The sequence below is a fragment of the Macaca thibetana genome, chromosome 12 (assembly GCF_024542745.1).
Source record: "Macaca thibetana thibetana isolate TM-01 chromosome 12, ASM2454274v1, whole genome shotgun sequence".
Taxonomy (NCBI): Eukaryota; Metazoa; Chordata; class Mammalia; order Primates; family Cercopithecidae; genus Macaca; species Macaca thibetana.
In genome coordinates this window covers 28835472-28857244 of record NC_065589.1, presented here as the reverse complement: position 1 = coordinate 28857244, position 21773 = coordinate 28835472, and the positions used below count along the sequence as shown (strand labels likewise).

At 35.5% G+C, this 21773-nt stretch overlaps 1 protein-coding gene across 1 annotated transcript in view; it reads left to right on the top strand.

Annotated features, from left to right (window-relative positions):
• Positions 1-21773, top strand: part of SPAG16 (sperm associated antigen 16) — a 1176832-nt gene that overhangs the window by 581263 nt on the left and 573796 nt on the right. The window contains exon 11 of the mRNA XM_050751372.1: positions 14526-14669. Coding sequence (XP_050607329.1) covers positions 14526-14669 — 144 coding nt within the window. The remainder of the gene's footprint in view (positions 1-14525; positions 14670-21773) is intronic.

The window sequence follows — 21773 nt, the reverse complement described above, 5'->3', positions numbered from 1 at the left end:
CTTAGGCCCCACCTCCCAACCCAACCAAACTGGGGATAACATTTCAACATGAGATTTGTTGGAAACAAAACATATCCAAACCATAAGTTTGAGTACACTTCAATGATAAAAAAAATTAATATTGGCTTTCTAATTTATTTACAAAATAGATACAAAAGTCATTATATGTCATTACAATAATCATATTGGCTTGTGGTATCTAATAAATTGGAGCCACATTGAAGTGAATTCTGTACTGTACTTCAGCATGTAAATTCACCTGAATTTTATGTATTCAGTTGTAATTCTTCCAGTTATTTCTAGACTATATGTAGTTTATATTTCTAAATATCCTCCTAGAAAAGACATTTTTCATGTTAAAGTCCTTACCATAAGGAAGTTTGACATTCCAAATAATCTACTCTTTGCCACTAATATAATAAGGAGATATGAAATGGAACATTTTACATTCATAACAACACAAAATTCTTATAAATTGCTGAAACATGAAGTAACCAAATAAACTTTATTATTGAAATGGTTTTCTTTAGAACATAAATGTGTAATGTATCTTTTCAAACTTGTTAAATCATAAAGAAGTACAGTGATTTTGTAACATGAACCACAGTATATATAAAACTACGTAGCATAAAATGTTCAGCTGCTAAAGTAGCAGGAAGGTTCCAGGAGATAATTTCATAAGTCTGGAAGTAATTCACCTGCTTCATTGATTGTCTTCATTTCATTTACCAAAATAGTAGGTCTTGATTCTCCTGTCTTTAGAGTTTACAAATTTCCTTTAGTCGAATCTGTGTGTTTTGAAATGGTATTTCTTTTGTGTATTAGAAAGTTGAATAACTTTGAAGAAAATGGAAATGACATTATGTTGATTGTAGGAAAACTAGAAAGATGCGATATCTTTCTTTATAAGGGTCAGGACCGGCACTACCATAACAAAGTCATGTTAATAAGAGAAAAGCAAAACAAATTTGTTTAGTCCAAGTTTTACATGACAGAGAAACCTTCAAAAATGAAAACCTAAAACCCAAGGAAAACTGTGTATGTTTAGGCTCGATGAAGAATGGACAGTCGAGTAGAAATGTGATTGGACAAAAGGCTATGCTCTAATGATAATAACCTGGAAGGGGAAACGCAGAGAGGCCTGACGGTTCAGATTCTTCTGTCCTGCCTGTATAGCATTTCTTCCTTTCGAGTACAGGGCAGGACCTCTCTGGAATGAAGATCTTTAAGGAAAATAAGAGAAGGTTTTATGGCTTGCTTTGTAGGAGGGGGGTTCTAGTTTCTAAGACCCACCTTTGGGAAGAGAAATTCTGATTTTTATGATTTTCTTCCGGGTAGAAAGAGGGATGGGAGACAGGAGGGCAAGAGAATGTGTGCTGATGAGGTTTGATCAGTGGTGACTTAAGAAAGATTATTAGGCTGCTTATTTGCTTATATGTTGACTTTCCATAAATGATTTTTGAGTTGAATGTTGTAAAATGTAAGTCTTTATATTTTTATTTTCACTTTGGGGTTTTTTTTTTTTTTCTTATAACAAACCAGTCTACTAATTTCCAAGGAACATTTATATTAGTATATTTAAAAGGCCAAAATAGTATTACCCTTATTTAATAATTAATCACAGTTAGCTAAAATTTAGCTTTATCCAACATGAAGACTTTTCCTAGAGAAGCGCTTATATTCAGAATTAAACTAAAATTTTAGTTCAGAAGTATAAAATGTTGCTATCTAATTTAAGAATAAAATACAAGTTTTTAGAAAGTTGTGTGGAAAGTTTTACATGAGACGAGAAAGACCAAAGGATTGATACCATGTTTAAAAAGATTTGGGTTGAATCTGTAAACTAATAATATAGGCCAGCTGTGGTGGCTCATACCTGTAATCCCAGCACTTTGACAGGCCAAAGCTGTCAGATTATTTGAGGTCAGGAGTTCGAGACCAGCCTGACCAACATGATGAAACCCCATCATGCCTGTAATCTCAACTACTAGAGAGTCTGAGGCAGGAGAATCACTTTAACCCAGGAGGCGGAGATTGCAGTGAGCCAAGATTGCGCCACTGCACTCCAGCCTGGGTGATAGAGTGAGACTCCCTCTTAAAATAAAAGTAAACTGTTAATTTGGATGAATGTTACAATGTTCTATAACATGGGTGAAATTTAATCACAGTACCATTGAGTATTAAGTCTAAGTCACTACATAAGGCCTTTCCCTACATTTGAACCAGAGCAGATATTTGGTCTCAGCTGCCTCTTACCTTGCCAATGATTGGGATTAGCACTACTAGCCAGGGGGCAAGGCGTATACAGTATGTATAAGGTTGGAAGAACATTGAACAAGAGAAGAAAACTGAAGCTTTAGCTTTTATGACTACCCTCTAGGGCATTATTAATAAGTCCACAAACTGTGAAAAAAACTGTAAAAATGCTCCACTCTAGTAAAAAATAAAAGGACAGTGCTACTTTCTAGATCCTAATGATGTAAATCCTGCTGTGCTTTGAATAAAACCTATAATCTCACAGTATTTAAAACTTAAAGTGCTGGGGAAGTATTAAGATTTCATTTTTTTTCACATTTACTTAGCTGTCTTCTGAAAATGAATAAGATCCACTGTCTTATTTTGACAGATTCTAAATTATTATGTTTTGTATACACATTTGTTTTGTGGCTTTTATTGCATTTGCATTTCACCTTGGCACTTTTTAAGTACACTTAATTATTAAATATTTTTTAATGGCGAGGACAACTATGAGTTGACATTTCCTGAAGATAGTGGTGACAATGCCAATATACTAAAGCGACATCTGCCATAGTGATGAGGAGCCGTAGTTTAAATAGATCTGGGTTGCTACTATACTTTCCAAGTTAGTGTCCTAGTTTCTTCTCTTGTTTCTCACTTTCCATTTTCCACAGAGCAGCTACAGATATCTTTTTTAAAATACATCAATCATATATAATTCTCCTACTTAAAACCGTGAAATGATCTTAGGAGAAATTTAGTTGTCTTTCCTCAGTCCAAAAGCCCTACAAAGCCTGACTTTGGTACTTGCCTTCCTCTTGCTCTCTATTCATCCTCAACATAGTCCTCCTCACTTGCTCTCTTCAGTCACCTTGGCTTTCCTTCTGTCCCTTGAGTGCACCACCTCCTTGCAGCCTTAGCACTTTTGCACTTGCAGTCACTTGTGACTGACACCATCTGCCCTTAGACCATCCCAAAGGTACTTCTTCCTTGTCATTCTGGTCTCAGTTAGGAGGTCATGTTTTCAATGTGGGCTCCCCTGACCACCTCATCAAAAATAACATTCTCCCCCAACTTATTATATCACTTTACTACATTTTCTTTACAGCTGAGTTATTTTGTTCAGTTATTTTCTGATTTGTTCTCCCCTACACATAGGTAAGTTTCCTGAGGGTGATGCCTTTGTATTGCATACTACATCATAGGCTATAAACACATATTTGCTGGAATGATTAAAAAATTCCATGTTAAAGTACTTTATATAAATGCTGATGTACATCACGATATAAGATGCAGTTTTTAGCTGAGCAACAGTCAGACAACTCCATTTTATTTATTTGTCCTGGCAACCTGAATAAAAGCATACGTAATCTGTGAGTGTGTATTGCCTTTAAGGACAAGCACATAAGTGGTCATCTAATGTTCACAGGGCACAAGTTTTGATACTGATTTATTTTCCACCCACTGTGCATCTGTTGTGGCAATAATTAGAGCCTGTGAACTGAAGTGAAGGAAACATTTACAATGCTGAATAACCTAAAGGGAAGAAAAGGGTATCTAATTAGTCTTTCTTGTGACAATCTTTTTTTGGATTAATATTCTTTTCTTTTGAAAAGTCTAACAGTGGTGCTTATGTCACCGACTCTACTGATAATTAATAGTGTTCACCATACACCTACACATACTCCCTCCAAAATATCCTTGTGTAATGCCACTACTGGGAAGAACAATTTCAATTAGAGGGAAGAGCTTTTGAAGTGTATATCATGTGGTCTATTATAAGAAATGTGTCCTATTATAAACGAAAAAAATCTCTGCCATAACATAATATTTTATGCAACGTGCCTGGTATGTTATTTAAAAAAACATTTTATGGATACTTCATTAGGACATGACTTGATTAAGAAGCAGGACTAGCATTCACCCACATTGTCTTTTCTTGAATCTCTAAGATGTGTTCCTGTATGATTTTCACCCTACTTATAAGCTTATTAACTTAGGAATGTGGTGACAGGGCCTTTGTCTTTGAATCTTGTAATTATAATTAATAGTAAGTTAAAGGGAAGTAGAAAGCTCATATTCAAAGTTTGAAGTAAAATGAGTTTGTGGCACTTAGGGCAGGTGCCAGGAAGAAATTAAGCAAAAGCTTGTTATTCTTATTTATTAGAACTTTGGGATGACATCTTTGAGGATGAAAGTCATTTTATGTTTACAAGAGGGAGACCTATTTGCAGACAAAGCTTGAGGAAAGGTATCCTGCTATCTTCAGCTCCGCATCCCTTTTCCCCCAAAATCAGCAACGACTTTGTGCCAGTTGCATACTTGCAAGTAAGGATAGGAGTGAATCTGTACATACTCTCCGCTGTTTCCCTCAGTGTGTTCCTGAAATCCCTATCATGAAAGAAACAACCACAAAATCCCTTATATTCACTTGTGAAAGTGTTATTTATGATGCTACATTTTTGTCAGAGAGTGACTTAACATCATATTAAACACAGCAGTGTCCAGTGTTTATCAAAACTAAGAGAAAACATCATTTAATTGTAAATACCTACAATTTTAAGTAGTGAATGTCCTACACGTGGTCTTTAAAAGAAGAGCATATGAATGATAGATGTTAACTATATGAAGGGCCAAATTACAATGAAGTTCAATAATGTTGAATAATAGTAATAACAGTTGACATTTGTGGAAAGTTGACAAATGCTCAGATAATTGTTCTAACTACTTAACATATATCAACTTATTTTATACTCAAATGCCCTGATAGATCAGTATTTTTGCCCTGTTTTCACAAATAAGAAAGCTGAGCTGTACAACATACTCAGCTGGTAATTAAGTTGCGGGCCATTCTTCAAATCTAGGCAGGCAGGTCCCAGGGACCCTGTCTCTCTGTGCTATGATAATGTTCACTAAATTTTCATTATGTGTCTAGCACTATTCTAAGTCCTGTACAAGTATTAACTTTAAAAATTCCCATAATAAGCTTTTGTGATCAATACTACAGTAGTCCCATTTCTTCAGGTGAGGTACCTGACAAAAATGCCGATAAGGAAATTTATCAAAGAATGTCTAGCTAGCTAACACTGGAGCAAGAGTTAAAACTCACATCTTACTCTAGAGCCCATGCTCTTAAACGTTAGTCTACTCCACGTCATGCAAATGTTTAGGGATCAGCAAACTATGGCCCACAGGCCAAACCTAGCCCACCAACTGGTTTTGTGACTAGTTTTATTGGAATACATCCTTAATCCTTAACAGTAGTTATAACCTTTTACACATGGTTAGAAAATAACAACAAAAAAAAGACCAGTTCTTTAGAAACTTCAAAATGCATCTCAATAAATCCCCTAGACATACATAAAAACTACATTCTTTGCTCTTGCTTTCATCTAAAAAAGAAAAGTCAACAGAGGTATTGAGCTAACTCTACTTAAGTATACGGACTTGAGACAGTTCACTCAAGTTCGTGTATTCTGGCTTTGCTACTTCCTAGTTTTGTGACCTTGGGTGGATCACTTAACCTCTGTGTGTCCCAGTTCTTCCACCTGGAAAAATGGGAATAGTGGTAAACATACTCATAGGAGAACAGGAATATCTCATTTTATCGCACTTCACTTTACTGCATTTCATAGATAATGCTTTTTTTTCTAACTGAAGTATACTAGTTAATACTCACGCTGTTATAAAGACATACCTGAGACTGGGAAATTTATAAAGAAAAGAGGTTTAATTGGCTCACAGTTCTGCATGGCTGGGGAGGCCACAGGAAATTCACAATCATGGCAGAAGGCACCTCTTCACAGGGCAGCAGGAGAGGGAATGAGAGCAGAGTGGAGAGGGAAGTCCCATATGAAACAATCAGATCTCATAAGAACTCACTCACTATCATCAGAACAGCATGGGGGAAACCACCCCCATGATTCAATTTTCTCCACCTGGTGCTGCCCTTGACATGTGGGGATTACTACAATTCAAGGTGAGATTTGGGTGGGTATACAGAGCCAAACCATATCATTTTACCCTGGCCCCTCCCAAATCTCATGCCCTCAAATTGCAAAACACAATCATGTCCTTCCCAGCCCCCAAAGTCTCAACTCATTTCAGCATTAACTAAGAAGTCCAAGTCCAAAGTCTCATCTGAGACAAGTTCCTTCTGCCTATGAGCATGTAAAATTAAAAGCAAGTTAGTTACTTCCTAGACACACTGGGGATACAGGCAGTTGGTAAATACACCCATTCCAGATGGGAGAAATTGGACAAAACAAAGAGTCTACAGGTGCCATGCAAGTCCAAAATCCAATAGGGCAGTCATTAAACCTTAAAGTTCCGAAATGATCTCTTTGACTCCATGTCTCACATCCAGATCACATTGATGCAAGGGGTGGACTCCCATAGCCTTGGGCAGCTCCACCCCTGTGACTTTACAGGGTACAGCCCCCTCCCAGCTACTTTCATGGGTATTGAGTGCCTGCAGCTTTTCCAGGTGCACAGTGCAAGCTGTCAGTAAACTTAGCATTCAGGGGTCTGAAGGACAGTGGCCCTCTTCTCACAGCTCCATTAGGCAGTGCCCCAGTTGGAACTGTTTGTGGGGGCTCCAAACCCACATTTCCCTTCCACATTGCCCTAGCAGAGGTTCTCCATGAGGAATCCACCCTACAGCAAACTTCTGCCTGGACATCCAGACATGTTTATACATCTTCTGAAATCTAGGCAGAGGTTCCCAAACCTCAATTCTCGACTTCTGCTCCCCTGCAGGCCCAACACATGTAAGTTGCCAAGGTTTGGGTCTTGCACCCTCTGAAGCAAAGGCCTGAGCTGTATGTTGACCCCTGGCACTGAGTCCCAAGACTGCACAAAGCAGCAAGGCTCTGAGCATGGCCCATGGAACCATTTTTTCCTCTTAGGCCTCTGAGCTTGTGATGGGAAGGAGTCCTGTGAAGACCTCTGACATGCCCTGGAAACATTTTCCGCATCATCTTGGTAATTAACATTTGGCTCCTCATTGCTTATGCAAATTTCTGCAACCAGCTTGAATTTCTCCTCATAAAATGGGTTTTTCTTTTCTATCTCATCATCAGGCTGCAAATTTTCTGAGCTTGTATGCTCTGCCTCCCTTTTAAACATAAGTTCTAATTCCAAACCATATCTTTGTGAATGCATAAAACTGAATGCTTTTAAGAGCACTCAAGTCAAATGTTTTGCTGCTTAGAAATTTCTTCTGCCAGATACCCTAAATCATCTCTCTCAAGTTCAAAGTTCCACAGATCTCCAGGGCGGGGGCAAAATGCTGCCAGTCTCTTTACTAAAGCATAGCAAGAGTCACGTTTATTCCAGTTCCCAACAGGTTCCTCATCTCCATCTGAGACCGCCTCAACCTGGACTTCATTGTTCATATCAATAGCAGCATTTTAGTCAAAGCCATTCAACAAGTCTCTAGGAAGTTCCAAATATTCCCACAACTTCATGTCTTCTTCTGAGTCCTCCAAACTGTTCCAACCTCTGCCTGTTACCCAGTTTCTAAGTTGCTTCCACATTTTCAGGTATCTTCACAGCAGCATCCCACTCTCTGTGGTACTAATTTACATTATTAGTTTATTCTCACGCTGCTATAAAGACATACCCAAGACTGGGTAATTTATAAAGGAAAGAGGTTTAATTGACACATAGTTCTGCATGGCTGGGGAGGCCTCAAGAAACTTAAAATTATGGTTGAAGGCACCTCTTCACAAGGTAGCGAGAGAGAGAATGAGAGCAGAGTGAAGAGGGAAGCCCCATATGAAACAATCAAATCTCATGAGAACTCACTATTATGAAAACAGCATGAGGGAAACCACCCCTGTGATTCAATTTTCTGCACCTGGTCTTGCCCTTGACATGTGGGGAGTATTACAATTCAAGGTGAGATTTGGGTGGGGACACAGAGCCAAACCACATCATGAAGGTTGGTGGCAACCCTGCATGAAGCAAGTTTATTAGCACCATTTTTTTCCAACAGTGTGAGCTCACTTCATATTTCTGTGCCACGTTTTGATAATTCTTCCAATATTTCAAACTTTTTCATTACTGTTATGTCTGTTATGGCGATGTATGATTGGTGATCTTTGACATTACTATTTTAATTCTTTTGGGATGCCAAGAACCACGCCCATATAAGACCACAAACTTAATTGATAAATGTTGGTTTGTTCTGACTGTTCCACATGTTGGCCATTTCCTCATTTCTCTTCCCTTTGTCAGGCCTCCCTATTGCCTGAGACACAACAATATTGAAATGAGGCCACTTAATAACCCTACAGTGGTCTCTACATGTTCAAGTGAAAGGCGGAGTTGCATGTCTCTCAAATTAAATGCTAGAAATGATTAAGTGTAGTAAGGAAGGTATGGTGAAAGCTGAGATAGACTGAAAGCTGGGCCTCTTAAGCCAAACAGCTAGCCAAGTTGTGCATGCAAGAGAAAAGTTCTGGAAAGAAATTAAAAGGTCTACCATGAACACACAAATGACAAGAAAGCAAAACAGCCTTATTGCTGACATGAGAAAGTTTTAATGGTCTATATAAAAGATGAAACCAACCGCAACATTCCCTTAAGCCCAAGCCAAATCCAGAGCAAGGCCCTAACTAACTTTCTTCAGTTCTACAAAGGCTGGTAAGTGAGAAAGCTGCAAAGGAAAAGTTTGAAGCTAGCAGAGTTTGGTTCATGAGGTTTGAGGAAGGAAGCTATCTCCATAACATAAAAGTGTAAGGTGAAGCAACAAGTGCTGAAGTAGAAGCTATAACAAGTTATCCAGAAGATGTAGCTAAGATAATGAAGGTGACTAAACTAAAAAATCATCAGCAAAGGGTGTGGTGGCTCACACCTGTAATCCCAGCACTTTGGGAGGCCAAGGAGGATGGGTGGCCTGAAGTCAGGAATTAGAGACCAGCCTGGCAAACATGGCAAAACCCTGTCTCTACCAAATATACAAAAATTAGTCAGGCATGGTGGCGGGTGGCTAATCTCAGCTACTCGGGAGGCTGAAGCCGGAAAATTGCTTGAACCCGGGAGGCGGAGGTTGCAGTGAGCCGAGATCACTCTACTGCATTCCAGCCTGGGTGACAGAGAGAGACTCTAATCTCAAAAACAAAAAAACAAAAAAACAAAAAAAAATTATTCAGCATAAACAGCCCTTTATTGGAAGAATATATTATTTAAAACTCTTAAAGCTAGAAAGGTGAAGTCGATGCTTGGCTTCAACACTCCACATGACAGGATGACTCTCTTGTTAGGGGCTAATGCAGCTGGTAACTTTAAGTTGAAGCCAATGCTCATTGACCATTTTGGAAATCCTAGGACCTTTAAGATTATGCTAAATCTATTTTCCACATGTGACAACAAAACCCAGATGACAGCCCATTTGTTTACAGCATGGTTTAATGAATATTTTAAGCCCACCTTTGAGACCTACTGTTCAAAAAAAAAAAAATGATTCTTTACAAAATACTACTTCTCATTGAAAATGCACCTGGTCACTCAAGAACTGTGATGAAGATGTACAAGGAGACAAATGTTATTTTCATGCCTGCTGACAGAACATCAATTCTGCATCCCATGGGATCAATGAGTAATTTCAACTTTCAATTCTTATTTTTAAAAAAATACGTTTTGTAAGGCTATAGCTGCCATAGACAGTGATTCCTCTGATGGATCTGGGCAAAGTAAACTGAAAACCTTCTGGAAAGAGACTTTCATGATTCATAGGAAGAGATCAAAATATAAACATTAACAGAAGTTTGAAAGAAGTTGATGCCAACCCTCATGGATGACTTTGAGAGGTTCAAGACTTCCGTGGAGGAAGTCACATCAGATGTGATAGATATAGAAAAATAACCATAATTAGAAGTGCATCCTGAAAATGTGATTCAATTGCTGCAATTTTATGATAAAACTTGAATGGATAAAGAGTTGCTTCTTATTGATAAGCAAAGAAAGTAGTTTCTTGGGATGGAATCTACTCCTGGTGATGATGCTGTGAACACTGTTGAAATAACAAGGAAGGATTTAAAATATTTCATAAACATATTTGATAAAGATGTTTGAGAGGGTTGACTCCAATTTTGAAAGAAGTTTCACTGTGGATAAAATGCTATCAAACAGTATCACATGCTACTGAGAAATCTTTTTGAAATGAAAAGTACATCAATGTGGCAAACTTCATTGTTGTTTTATTTTCAGAAATTGCTACAACCATCTAGCCTTCAGGAACCACAACTCTGATTGGTCAGCAGTCATCAACATCAAGGCAAGACCCTCCACCAGCAGAAAGCTTATGACTGGATGAATGTTAAGATGATCATCATTTTTTAGCAATAAAGTATTTTTTCATTGTCATTTGAGACATAATGCTATTATGTAGTTAATACACTATAGTATAGGGTAAACATAACTTTTATATGTACTAGGAAACCAAAAAGTTTGTATGACTTACTTTATTGTGATATTCACTTTATTGAGATTGTCTGAAACCAAGATTGTCTGATACCTGGAGTATCTCCAAGGTATGCCTGTATTATAGCCACTGAATGAATTTATGTATGCAATTTTGGGAAGAGGAACTGACTCCTATAAAGTATTAGTTAGTACTCCTATTCTTCAGCTTCTTCAAAAGACTGATTCAGAGGTAAACAAAGTTGAGCCCTGAGTATAACTGGGTAAATTTTTAATGAATTAAAAGCCTATGGAATCAATGATTATTAAGTATTGTTCTACATTTATTTTTAGAGACCTCTATGAAAATAAAAGATAAAAACTCAGCCGGGCGCAGTGACTCATGCCGGTAATTCCAGCACTTTGGCTGGCCGAGGTGGGTGAATCAAGAGGTCAGGAGTTTGAGACCAGCCTGACAAACATGGTGAAATTCCGTCTCTACTAAAAACACAAACGTTAGCCGGATGTGGTGGCATGTGCCTGTAATCCCAGCTATTCAGGAGGCTAAGGCAGGAGAATTGCTTGAACTTGGGAGGGGGAGGTTGCAGTGAGCTGAGATTGCACTGCTGTACTCCAGTCTGGGCAACAGAGCGAGACTCTGTCTCAAAAAAAAAAAAAAAAAAAAGTCAATGCCCTCAGACACCTTGATGTGTAATACTGGACTTGTACTATTAGCACAAGAAAATAAAGATCTTAAAGATCTTGTTAAGTGCAGCATGTACATCTGCACAGAAACTTATGTAGACAAATTGTAGGAGAGGCTCTCCTCCCTTGGTTTCTCCTGCAGTACCAGAGCATATTAACTGTAAAGAGCAGGGTCTTCTAACCCCTCTAAGACTATTGTGTCTGGTGGTACTGAGCTCTGATACAATACGCTGACAATTCCTAAATTGGTTCTTCACCTCAGGGTTTAATAATGACTAAATGACTTAAGCATTTACTTGGTATGATAATAGTTACATCCAAGCTCTGTAACAGGAATTATTGATGTTTCTAGTACACATAGAAATAACAAATGATTGAATATTCATACTAAGTAGGAGTAGCTAAAATTATGAGTCTTAAAGCCAAGTCATACTGGGTTCAAAGTTGGTTTCCATTCACTACCAAAGGTAAGCTTGGGCAATTTACATGGCATTTCTACTAACTCTATTTATGGCATAAAATAACAATACTGATAGTACCAACATCAATCACTAAGTCATGTATTTGATGAATATTTATTGAATAGCTACTATGTGCCAGCCACTATTGGGGTTGAGCATACAGCAAACAACACACATATGAACCCCGACTCTTTTGAGCTTTCATTTCATTTGTAAGAACTAAGCATTTAGTACCAGGTATGGGGCACATTAAATTTTCAATGTTAAGTATCATTACCATTAGTTAATTATGATGATGATGATGACATTATGTCTCATTATGGAGTTGAGAATAACAGTTTCTGTATGTGGGAAAATATTTCTGGTCCACGGCCCTTAAACTGTGCTTCCCTCCCACAGGGGTGATTTGAACTGAGATTTGGAACTCCTCACTGGGGTTCTTTATCGCTATGTCCACTATTTGCTGATGCACTTATTCCATGAATAATTCAAAATCATGTATTTATTAATGTATTATCAAAGCATTAAATTCCTTTCTATATATGCTGAAAATATTTCTATTCAGCTAAAGAGCATTTTATGCCTGGCTGAAATGTGTATAGAATTATCCACGAAGTCATTTACAGATATATATATATATATATATATATATATATATATATATATATATCTGTGTGTATATATGCATGTATATATGTGTATATATGTATACATGTGTATATATGTGTGTATATACACACACATGCATGTGTGTACAAGTATGTATCTATGCCAGTGTTAGAAAAGGAATACATGGACAAAGGAATCAGAGTGTGATTAGGAGGATCAGTCCATGTGGAATGGGAGTCAAAGTTGTTTAAGGCGTCACAGAGGAGGCCACAAAGTGGAGGGGATGAGACGAGTCAGAAAAAAGTACTTCCAAAACTGATTAGCTATCAATGGGTTTGTATTTATATTTTTGCCTTAACTTCTACAAATAGCTCCTCTCACAAAAGTCATTTTGGAAACTTATCTTTCAAAGTTCGTAAAAACATCAATGATTTTAGTTATCTTCACTTAAAGAGGGTAATTTATCATCTGGTCAAGTGTGCGTGTGTCTGCCAGGAAAGCTGTGAGCCAACATACATCATACTCAGTAGCTTCAAGGATTCGGTTTGCCTTCTTGTGTGTATTTGAATACAGAATTCATTTTAATCTGACATTTTTTACCTCTCATCATATTTTTCTTCTAATTAAGTTCTATAAATGTATCTTCTATCCGGTTTGAGCAGTAATAAATTCTTTACTTAAATTGGCCTTCTGAAAGTCACAAACCAACATTATGATGAATTGCAAAATGAATAATTTCCCTTCCACTGTGTTTATTTTGAGCAGCAAAATGCTGGAGAAAAATGAAAAAATGTTTCACTAGAAAGAAGGCCATGCCCATAGTGGTTACATGGCTTTGACCTGAATGCTGCTAATGTTGAAGCCAGTAAATTCCTAAAACTGTGTAGGTCTAATTTAAAAATAATTTTTCAGTTGATAATTTTAGAGTTTAATGATATTAATGTAAGGTATAAATAATGAGATATGGTTTGCTCTCATGTAAGCCTGGAGTTAGTTAGCCATGTTGGTGTGGACTAGAGCCATGATTTCTTTGGAAATGTATTTCTTAAAACCCATATTTCAGCAGAAAAGAACGAGACCATTTATAGAATAGACTAAGGGAAAAATGAACATGTGATTGCTATTTTTTAAATCATCATATGCCTTACCGAACTACATAGGCAAGTAAATGTATTATGTCTTTGAGTTTAGATGGCCAAATTGAAATTGAACAATTTGTTACTAATATTTAGGTTGGAATTTTAATAGGTGCTTAACATTGGACATATCTGTTCCCATTACATTGTAAGGCATAGATGATACTTTATATAAATAAGATTAAAGCATTACCATAGATAAAATATCAGACATTAACCTTGTATACTTTGATTTTAAAATAGTTAAGCTCCAGTATTAAAATAGCCACAGTGATCAGAGTCCAGTTCAAATAATAGTGCTTAATGTGTTAATCATTAATCTTACATACTTCTTTCTTATTTCCCTCTATGCCTGTATGGAGTGGGAATTGCCTTCTGAATCTTGAATTCATTACTGTAATTTGTGTACCGTGCATTGACTGAAGCCAATTTAAGTGGTATTTTAGGATAGAATTTTAGTTCCTTCACTTTGTGTAGATAGTGGGCCATGGAGTTAATGTTTCATTTATAGTATTTATTACAGAACCATGATGATGTGGTTATGATTCATGATCTTTTCCTGGATAATGGCTGATTTAAGACATATGATAGTTTGAAAAGAATGTTGATGTTCTATAGTAACCATGACCACTGGTCCAAATATCCCAACATAAACATGCCATTGGCATAATTTTTCTTCCCTTAAAGAAAAACCAGAATTACTCTTTTCAAACCAGAATTAGATATGCACAATCACCTAAACCAACCACTTTGTCTTGCAAATGAGGAATCCGAGATCCAGTGAAGCTGATTAGATTGATGGAGATCAGAAAGCTATTAGTGTTAGAGCTATAGCAGGGATACAGAACCTGCTTCCTCTTATTTTTGGGGCCAGTACTCTCAAAACTATCCTGCCTTGCTAATATCGGATAACCACTGCCATTTCATTTATTCACGTCCTGAAAACTCTTTTTTCTTTTTCCTTGTGCAGTGTCTCCGTGCACCCCCACAAAGACATCCTAGTCTCCTGTGGCGAGGACCGACTCTGGAAGGTGTTGGGCCTTCCAAAAGGCAACGTGCTTCTCACGGGATTTGGCCACACTGATTGGCTTTCAGACTGCTGCTTCCATCCAAGGTCAGTGCACAGGACTCCTAGAAATAGCCTAATCTCTCTAGGAACGTGCTTGTTTACTCTGTTTCCGCACTCTGCTGTCTTTGATGATCTTTTTCTTTCTGCAACAACACATCCTGCACTGAATTTCGAAGTGTATAGACAAATTCCCCCTTGGTTTTCATTATATTGACTTTTGACTGTTTTTGATATTTGGTACGTGTAAAACTTAGTCCACATACTTATGCATTTAACCAGAGGAATAAGCTTCTCAGGACAAGCATTATTAACATTCCTTGTGCTCACAAGCCCTGACAAGGCACAGAGATTTCTAGTCAATAATGCATGCTAGAATTTACTTTTGTTAATCTTTGGAGTTTTCCTTTTAGAGTTAATTTATGTACCAAAAAGAATCAGAGAGCAGTGATCAATTTCTTTAAAAATTCAGTGACATTCAAGGTATTAAAAAGAACAAAGTAGTACTGAAAACACTGGGCCCTGTAATTTTTGAAATTCACTGAACCTAAATTCATTTATACCTAAAAGACCAAGGACACAGAAGGGAGAACATTCTTAAAGACACAGATAGAAAACTGTCCATAGTTCCTTGTGGCCCCTTCCTACCGCCAATCTTGTTTTCTGTTCATCATTCTTCTTGGATCTGCTTCTTTCTAAAACTCTCTGGCCTGACTACTTTTGGTAACCCATAGTTCTTTGTGCTTTTCTAAACCATTCTATTTGGAAATTTTGTTCTTGGGAAGATTTCTTATGATTTATTTTCATGTTTTCACTCAATTCCTTTTTAAAATCAATTTTTCTTTTATCTTTGCTATGAATGTCTATGAAATTAGATAGAACATTTTTACTTAAATTTAGAAATTTGTAAGTTAATGACAAGAGTAAACTAAGTTTGTTTTTAACTTCTGAATATCTTTCCAAAGTATAATTTATCTTTAGTACTAGATGTTTGACCCTAATTTATGAACAGGCAGTGTATTCCATATCCAGTATGTAAATTAAACAGAGCCTTGCCACCCTCTCACCTCTTAGGAACATAAAACCCATGTTGCAGGCAGCGACAATACAATTAGAAGTATTGCCTATCGCTTATGTAGCTACTGGGCATACTAATCAGATTTTGATAATGCCCTGTTACCATGACAGCCAGTGACTCAGAGATTTTCTCATTAGTGTTTGACCAGCAATGGTCCTTTTAATAGATCTTCCTCTTTCCCATTCAATTACTGAAATTAATATGAGGTGAGATACATCATTATTCACTTATATGAATTTACATTTAGCAATTTCTTACGGCAGAATTGTAGTAAAATACTGCTATACTGTTTGCTTTTTTTCAGTGCATGAGACAAATATAAGGGGAGAAAATAAACATAACCATAAGTGTTTTTAAATGAGAAATATTGAATAGCAAATGTTCTTTTTGTAGAATTAATAAAAAAAAGATTATTAAAAACAACAACAAGGTCTATTTTGGTTTATTTGTGGTGAGACACATTCTGAAAGTGTTTACATCTCAGACCACAAACATTTTATAATCCTTGTATGCAAACCAACACTAAATAGCATATAAATATGAAAAAATATATATGTACCTACAGATAATGTTGATGGATTTAAAGTTGTTGAAATTTATGTTTCCTAGAATTTAAATTTGTAATATTTGATTTTTGGTTTGGTTTATGTAATTTGGTCAGTAAGAAAAGATAGTTAATTACTGAAGATAATATATTTCCTAACTGATGGTATACTTTGTCTATAATTTAAAATCAAACCTAAAATAAGTTTGACTTAAATATTTTACTCTAATCTGTAGTTGAATCTTCAGTGAATACAATTATAGTCTTCAGAGTCCAGCTCTGGGCTCTGGTTGATTCTGCTTTCTTGGAACCCTAGTGTGGACACAGTATATACTAACTTTTATTTTCCTCCTATACACTTCACACAAGAAACATAAACTTTTTCTTTTTGTTCTTTCCTTTGCTTTTCGCATTTCCTTTATTTTTAATTTCAGTTGCTTCTAGTTGAATGTTTTCTCTAACTTCCAGCTGGATGCATTCCTGACTACAATGGTAGCTGACACTGTCAGGCACTGTCTCTTCTGCAATGATGACATATTCACATTTTGTTTGGAGGTCAATTAATCTTTGACATGATTGTGGTTCACCTTGACTGACATCAATCATTCTTCTTTGTCCTATTTCTCATATCATAGCCGACATCTCAAGTGCCTAATAATAAATACAACAGGCATAGTAATACTCATATCAGGCAAAAGAAGAGTGACAGGTTAAAAAAATGAATTGAGGGGATAACTGACACTTGAGAATCCAGCTAATATGATGTCGAAATATATAAAACAAAAAATCTCATAAAACAAGATAGTAAAAAAATATAATCAGAAAGACTTCAAGGTACCTCTTTCAACTTTTAATCTGTCAAGTAAACAAAATTATAGTGGAATTAGGAGAATTAATATGATAGTAAATATAATTAATAGTATATATTTACCTCTGTACAAGGAGAGAATATAAATTTTTTAGTTCATTTATGGTTTAATTTTCAAAAAGGCATAAATTCTTTACCCAAAATCTAGCATAAATTCCTCATAGTATAAATTATACAACCCATAATTTATGACCAAGATTCAATGATAAAAGGTGAAATGAAGTTAATAACCATTAATGAGAGTAATCACAAATTATTAAGACACATGTAAATGAATACTGAGTCGAAGAGGAACTATAAACTTTCATTACATAGTTGGTAAACATTACAACTACAACACTTACCAAATTTATGAGATGTATCCAAAGCTGTATTCAGAGTAAAATTCATAGCTTTAAATTCTTTATCATTAAATAAGAAAAAAAGAAAATAAGCGGATTATGAATTCAAATTGAAAAAAACAATGAAATACAAAAAGCAAAAGAAAAATCAATGAAAATTAGAAATTAATAAATTAGAATAGATATATATTTATGTATATGTTATATATCGATGAAAACTTCTGAACTTATATATATAATATATAAACAGTTATATATAAATTAAATATCCATATACATACAAATAATAGACATATATACATGCACATATATATGTAATTTCAGAAGTTTTCTGTCCTCAAGGGGAAAAATAGTGAAGAAGCTACAATACATTAGATATCCCGGAAAACTGCTGAAAATATGTTAATAAGTGAGGAAACATTAATATAAATAGCAACTTGGAAGGAGTTAGTACTGGATATACAGAAACTAGAATATATATGCACTTCAATTTTTTAGGAAATAATAAATCTCTATGAAAGTAAACATTATCAATACTAAATCAAGATGGAAGAAAAACCTGGACTAGATTAAAAACAGTTGAAGAAACTGAGTTTTAAAGTTTTACCTTGCATGCCCATCTTTAGCAGTTTTATGAGTGAGATTTTAGAAACTTACCAAAACAAACAAGCAAAAAAAAATAAAGAAAAAAGAGTGTTAGAATAAAACAGGTAATTTTTAGGTTCATTATCTAGCCCAAGGACAGAAAAAAATAAAAGAGAAATTCATTACTGGTTTTAAAAATAGAGCATAAGCATAATTTTAAACCTAACAGATATAGTACTCACATGGTAACCCGAGACCCATTTCACTATTATGAATGCAAAACTTTAAAAAATGATACAGAAAATGAAATTCAGCTGTATGTTTAAAAAGAGCAATATACAATGACCAAGTAAGATTTGTACTTGGAAAACATGAAATACATAAATGAACTGACTATGAGGACATCATATAATAAATTATACTAATAGATATTGAAGCTTACTTTAAAAAGTGGCATAAATCTAGCAACTATACCTGTCAATACACATATGTTTGCATACATTGTTAGGTTCCATGTGTTGGAATTGATTAGGGGAATAGATTTTGGAACAGCTAAAAACTATTAATAAGATCTACTAGGTGAATGTCAAACCTAGATATCATGAAGCTTAATGAGTGAAAAGCAGAATGGTGCTTACAGGAAATAGCTCAAGAGGGGAACATAAAACCAAACAGGTAAAAATGTAGATAATCCCCAAAGTCAAAACAGGAGCAAGAGTCCAAGCTAATATCTGTCTATGGAAGCTTAATTACTTCTCCAGTTGGTGTTTACTCTCTTTAAATGTTGACTACATATTTTCTTTTTTTTCCCCTTAATAATAATGACTACTTTTTGTTGCAACACTAACACCATCTTACATATTTGTAACTCAAAAAATGAATGTGGAAATCCTGTAAGTTTTATACAAATATAATGCAGACTATACAAACAGAAGACATTTAAAAATGTGCAAGTCTTCAAAACACTGCATTTCCTCAAAATAATACTAGACACATAACCGATTATTTCTATCTATTGTTTACAGTGGAATTGGTTCTGTTTATATCTAAGATTTTAATTTCCTCAGTAGGACTTGTCTATCCAGATCTTTTTAAAGAAGGACATGGATAACTTTCATTACTGTGTAACTCGTCATTATTACATATTTACCACTAGATGGAGGTTATATATCGGGAAGATAAAGCACCCTTTGCATTTACTTGGTAGACTGATGGAAGTGTTGGTAGCTGTTGAAAGTGATTCATCAATCATTGAAAATGATAAATGAATGGAACAATGCAGGGACTGTGCATTAGCGCAATCTTTGCACTACTGAAAGAAGAAAACGTACATTGCCAAAAAGTGGGAACATAAACATACCCCAGTGCAAGGTAGAGGTCATACGGGTGGCCCGTTTTAGAATGCTAGCTTCACCATTGCTAGTCTTTTCAGGTTTCTCTTCTGTGAAATAGAAAGGATAATGATGTCTACTTTGTAGTTTGATTGTGAAGACTAATGTTATAATATCTGAAAAACACAAATATGATTGCTAGGCACACATATGCTCAATAAGTGTTAGCTATCATCATATTTTTCATTGATACAAATTTTAGAACTTAAAAAGATAGCTCAAACATTGTTATAAAACTGGCAGCCACACAATGGGCTACGAAGGGAAGAAGCAATTTTGTTTCTGGATTATACTAAATCCTGTTGGAAAAATGATATGCAACCATCAATATTAGTTGGTAAAATTGTGTCTAAAATTCATCCCCAGTAAATGATGAAGATAGTTATAAACTGAAAACCAAATTCAATTACTTCAAAATATATGTTATCTAGCTGTTCTCAGCTCATAAAATGTAAATATTTCTTTAAAATTGTGCCAAACTCATCCTATTTTTTTAATAAAAATGAGAAATAATTCTGCATGTTTCGTATTTTTTTAAGATTTTAGATTACGTTTTAGAAGGAAAACAAATTTGGCCAGAAACATCAACAGAATTCCATTTTAAAATCATCTTTTTTATTTGTTTTTTGCACAATATAAAAAATACAGTGGTTGAACTTCCTTATCCACAGGCATGTTCTATTTTTGGCCCATTTAGACCAGCTTTGGCCAACAAAAACACAGAGTTACATAATCAATATTCAGGTTAATAATGTTAGATCAGTAAAACTCATGTTACATTACTTAATAATTTATTAGTTGGTCTTTACCTACCAGAGGACTGCTTCGTAACAGTAATGTCCAGTTCACCAACGCTTGGAGTTGCATTTTCTTCTGTATGACCACAGCTTACTATGTGAAACAGCATGTAATTCCCCACATATCTCGCTAAGCAAAAGCAGTTGGATTAGTGGTTTAAACAATTTCACAGTGCCACGTTTTATCCTGAGTTCCCTGCTTGAGTCAGAAATAGAGCTGACAGCATCCTGTTAAACAGAACTTCTATCCTTAGGAGCTGATTTATGAATTGTGAATAAATGGACCTCTCCAAAATACCTCATATTCTCTCTTCACTGTACAAGCTACCTATTCACATATTTATGTAGTGCCTAAAACCATAGTATGAAAATCCCTTGACAAGTACATTATTTAGATTTTTAAAAAATATATATACATGGGACTGGGCACGGTGGCTCACACCTGTAATCCCAACACTTTGGGAGGCCAAGGCGGGTGGATCACCTGAGGTCAGGATTTCAAGACCAGCCTGGCCAACATGCTGAAACCTCATCTCCACTAAAAATATCAAAAATTAGCTGGGTGTAGTGGCCGGCACCTATAATCCCAACTACTCAGGAGGCTGAGACAGGAGAATCACTTGAACCCAGGAGGCGGAGGTTGCAGTGAGTCAAGATCGCACCATTGCACTCCAGTCTAGGCAACAAGAGTGAAAGGTCGTCTCAAAAAATATATATATATGTATGTGTGTGTGTGTGTGTGTGTGTGTGTATGTGTATACATATATACACACGGAAAACTTTTTATTTGGTATAAGCTAAAAGTTAAGAGTACAAATTTCAAATTATTTTTAAGAATACAGATATTGATATATTATCTCTCTAAAGATTATGATGTCTTCTTTCTTCCTGAGCTGCAGAAGTAGCTGTTTCATAATCTGGAAAATGTAATAGACTTTTATTAAGACAATTTTGACATGTCCCTGTTAAGTAATAATATTCAACTTTATATTCTTTGCAGAGGTATATATTATGCTTCTGTTCTTAATGTAGTTATCTTTATGTGAAGGGGCTAAGCATTAAAAATAACAGTATACTTCTTTAAGTAGTTTTTTTCTTTTGTCTAATTCTAAAAGTAACACAGGATCATCACAGAGAAAAGTGTTAAAAAGAAAATAGATATTTCTCACAGTCCCACAACTCAATGAAAACCACATTTTCATTGTAAAACCAAACTTGCAAGCGTTAATTTTAGATTTATACACATTTACAAATGCCCTTATAATAAGGTCCATACGTATAGTAGTTACCTGCTTAATATTTGATCAGCTAATGTTGAAGAGGGACATTTGGAAAGGAGATAACCTTTAGATGTATCTGCATTGGGGAAGGCCTTGTTTGAATGTTGACATCAGTTACCTTTTAAACAGCAACTGCCATATGTCAAGTGTTGCAATTGTACGTGGCAATTATAATGCTTTGTATATTTACGATGCTGCTTTCTCTTCCTCAATTTATAGAAATACTACATACTCTGTGTCCTTTTTATTCATAGTTAAATTGAGGCCA